The following is a 2,500-nucleotide window of genomic DNA, read 5'->3' as shown; positions in this document are numbered from 1 at the left end:
CAGGCATCTGTGTCTGACGGTGTATATATATATGCGTGTGTGTGTGAGTATGTGTGTATGTCTGTGCCTGTGTGTGGGTATGTGCGTGTGTGTATTTGTGTGCTGTGTGTGTTTATGTGTATATCTGTGATATGTGTGTTTGCGTGTGCATGCATATCTGTATGTGTGGTTGTGTGGGTGTGTCTGTGTTTGTGTGCGTGTGTTCGTTAGTGTGTGCATGTGTTTGTGTCTCAGAAAGAGAGAGAGAGAGAGAGAGAGAGAGAGAGAGAGAGGGGCTATTTGATAGAGCGAGCATGCTAACGTGCACTGAAGAGTCTGACTCCACTCTGGTCTCAGTGGACGGGATGTTCGCATGGCAAACCAGAAACACATGAGCCCTGCGTCCTCTGCCAACTGGAAATGTACCCATATGTACACACACACACACACACACACGCACACACACACACACACACACGCACACAACTCACAACAAACTCAACACATTTCAGCCTCTTTTCTCTTTCTCTTTCTCTGTCTCTTTCATGTTTTCATGTGTTGCTGGAGTGGATTATCGGCGGGGGCCGGTTTGTGTGTCGTCGTCGTCCCCCCCCCCCCCCCCACGCCCTGGTTATGACCATGACATCACAGCCTGCCCCATGGCGGGCTATATACCTACACGGGGGACAGCCAGGCCCCCGAGGCCCACCGCACTGCTCCATCGGAGGTCGGGGGAGAGAGGGGGAGGGAGGGGAGAGAGGGGGAGAGGGGCCGTTTAGGGCGAAGCCACATCCAAGCCTCCGCAGCCTTTAATGTCCCATCCCCCCACAGGAGATTTTATGGGAAAACATCAGCTTTTTTATCCTCATTGTGGGTTCGGAGGAGGAGGTGCAGGAGGAGGGGGAGGAGGGGGGAGGAGGAGGAGGGGGAGAGAGGAGGAGGGGGAGGAGAGAGGAGGAAGCGAAAGGATGGTGCTGGTGGTGGCGGTGGCCGGTGGTGGTGCTGGTGGTGGTGGTGCTGGTGGTGGTGGTGGTGGTGGCGGTGGCGGTGGTAGTGGCGTTGTTGGTCGGGGGTCAATTCACCCGACTGGGAAATTGTTATCACGCTTGGTTTCTCTGGCGAGACCGCGAGCGGAACCGACGGGTTGAGTCGGGTTTCCTGTATGGAAAACGTAAAGACTCACGGAGCACCCCCCCCCCCTCCCCTGCCCCGGCGGCCGCTGTTTCCCCACGATTCCGCGTTTCCTGACGACGAGCAAAATGGTGAAATGAGTGGAATTAATTGATCGAGGGCCACTGAGTGATCAAGGCCCCTTGATTAAGGCACGCCCAAGTTTTAATTACATTTCCATGTCTTGTGAGTAAGCCGCAATGGCATGTGCTTTGCATAAGTCCTTTTTTAGAAACGCACACACACACACACACACACACACAAAAAAAGACCTGCCGTTTGCAGAAAGGAGGTGGTAACAAGAACTGTATACAGTCGAAGCCGGCATCCACCGTTCTGCACTGATAATAGCGTTTAACTAAAGAGGCTGACGTTGCACATTTTTGTTGGGCGTGAGGTTGAACATTCCCGACATTATTTGAAACGTTAGCACTCCTGAACACCACTTACCTCCGTGGGACCCCCGCTGCCCGGGAAGAAGTTTCCGTTGTCATAGCGATGCAGGGAGATGTAAAGTACGTTGGGGTCGTTATAGAAAGCCTCCTGCGTTCCGTTGCCATGGTGAACATCCTATGCATTAACAAAGGGGGTGAGGGGGAATTAGGGCTGGGTTTCTGATGTGTGGGAGAAGTGTGTGACAATTAAGGAGATTACTTCAATCTCAGTGGTTTAATGTTCACACTAGTTAGAGAGAGCGAGAGAGAGAGAGAGAGAGAGAGAGAGAGAGAGAGAGGAGAGAGAGAGAGAGAGAGAGAGAGAGAGAGAGAGAGAGTAGAGAGAGAGAGAGAGAGAGAGAGAGAGAGGGGGAGAGAGAGAGAGAGAGAGAGAGAGAGGGAGAGAGAGAGAGAGAGAGAGAGAGAGAGAGAGAGAGAGAGAGAGAGAGAGTGGAGAGAGAAGAGAGAGATGGAGAGAGAGAGAGAGAAAGAAAGAACATAAAAGATGGATGGATGAGATGGAAGAGATGGATGCACAGTTTGCGAGGGAGGTAGACATAAGGAAAGAGAGAAAATATAGATGCAAGCATAAGTTAAAGGGTGGTGGTTTTCCAAGTGTTAAAGGCACCCAGTGCAACTTTATGTAAACATTCAATGAAAAATAAACATTCAATTTCTAGTCTTTTTTACACGTAGTAAGTTTCAATAACTCCATACCATTACATATCGACATTCAAGGAGCAAAGATGAGACGTCGTTGTGTGGTGAGAACTGATAGAAAATTGTAAACAACAACAATCGCCGGTGGGGAGAAGCCATTTTTACATTGACTGGAAGCCTGCTTTATTTATTGTAGGTTACAAAAAATAAAGAAAATGGCGGCATTGTTGTTGTTATCGATTTTGTATCAGTTCTCA

At 50.0% G+C, this 2,500-nt stretch overlaps 1 protein-coding gene across 2 annotated transcripts in view; it reads right to left on the bottom strand.

Annotated features, from left to right (window-relative positions):
• hdac7a (histone deacetylase 7a) overlaps window positions 1–2,500 on the bottom strand; it is a 42,707-nt gene that overhangs the window by 11,398 nt on the left and 28,809 nt on the right. For both annotated transcript variants that reach the window (XM_060070118.1, XM_060070117.1), the window contains exon 19: window positions 1,600–1,719. In XM_060070118.1, the coding sequence (XP_059926101.1) occupies window positions 1,600–1,719 (120 nt within the window). The remainder of the gene's footprint in view (window positions 1–1,599; window positions 1,720–2,500) is intronic.

The sequence above is a fragment of the Gadus macrocephalus genome, chromosome 13, assembly GCF_031168955.1.
Source record: "Gadus macrocephalus chromosome 13, ASM3116895v1".
Lineage (NCBI taxonomy): Eukaryota > Metazoa > Chordata > Actinopteri > Gadiformes > Gadidae > Gadus > Gadus macrocephalus.
Note: the sequence above shows the minus strand (reverse complement) of the source record. Positions and strands in the feature narration are given on the sequence as shown.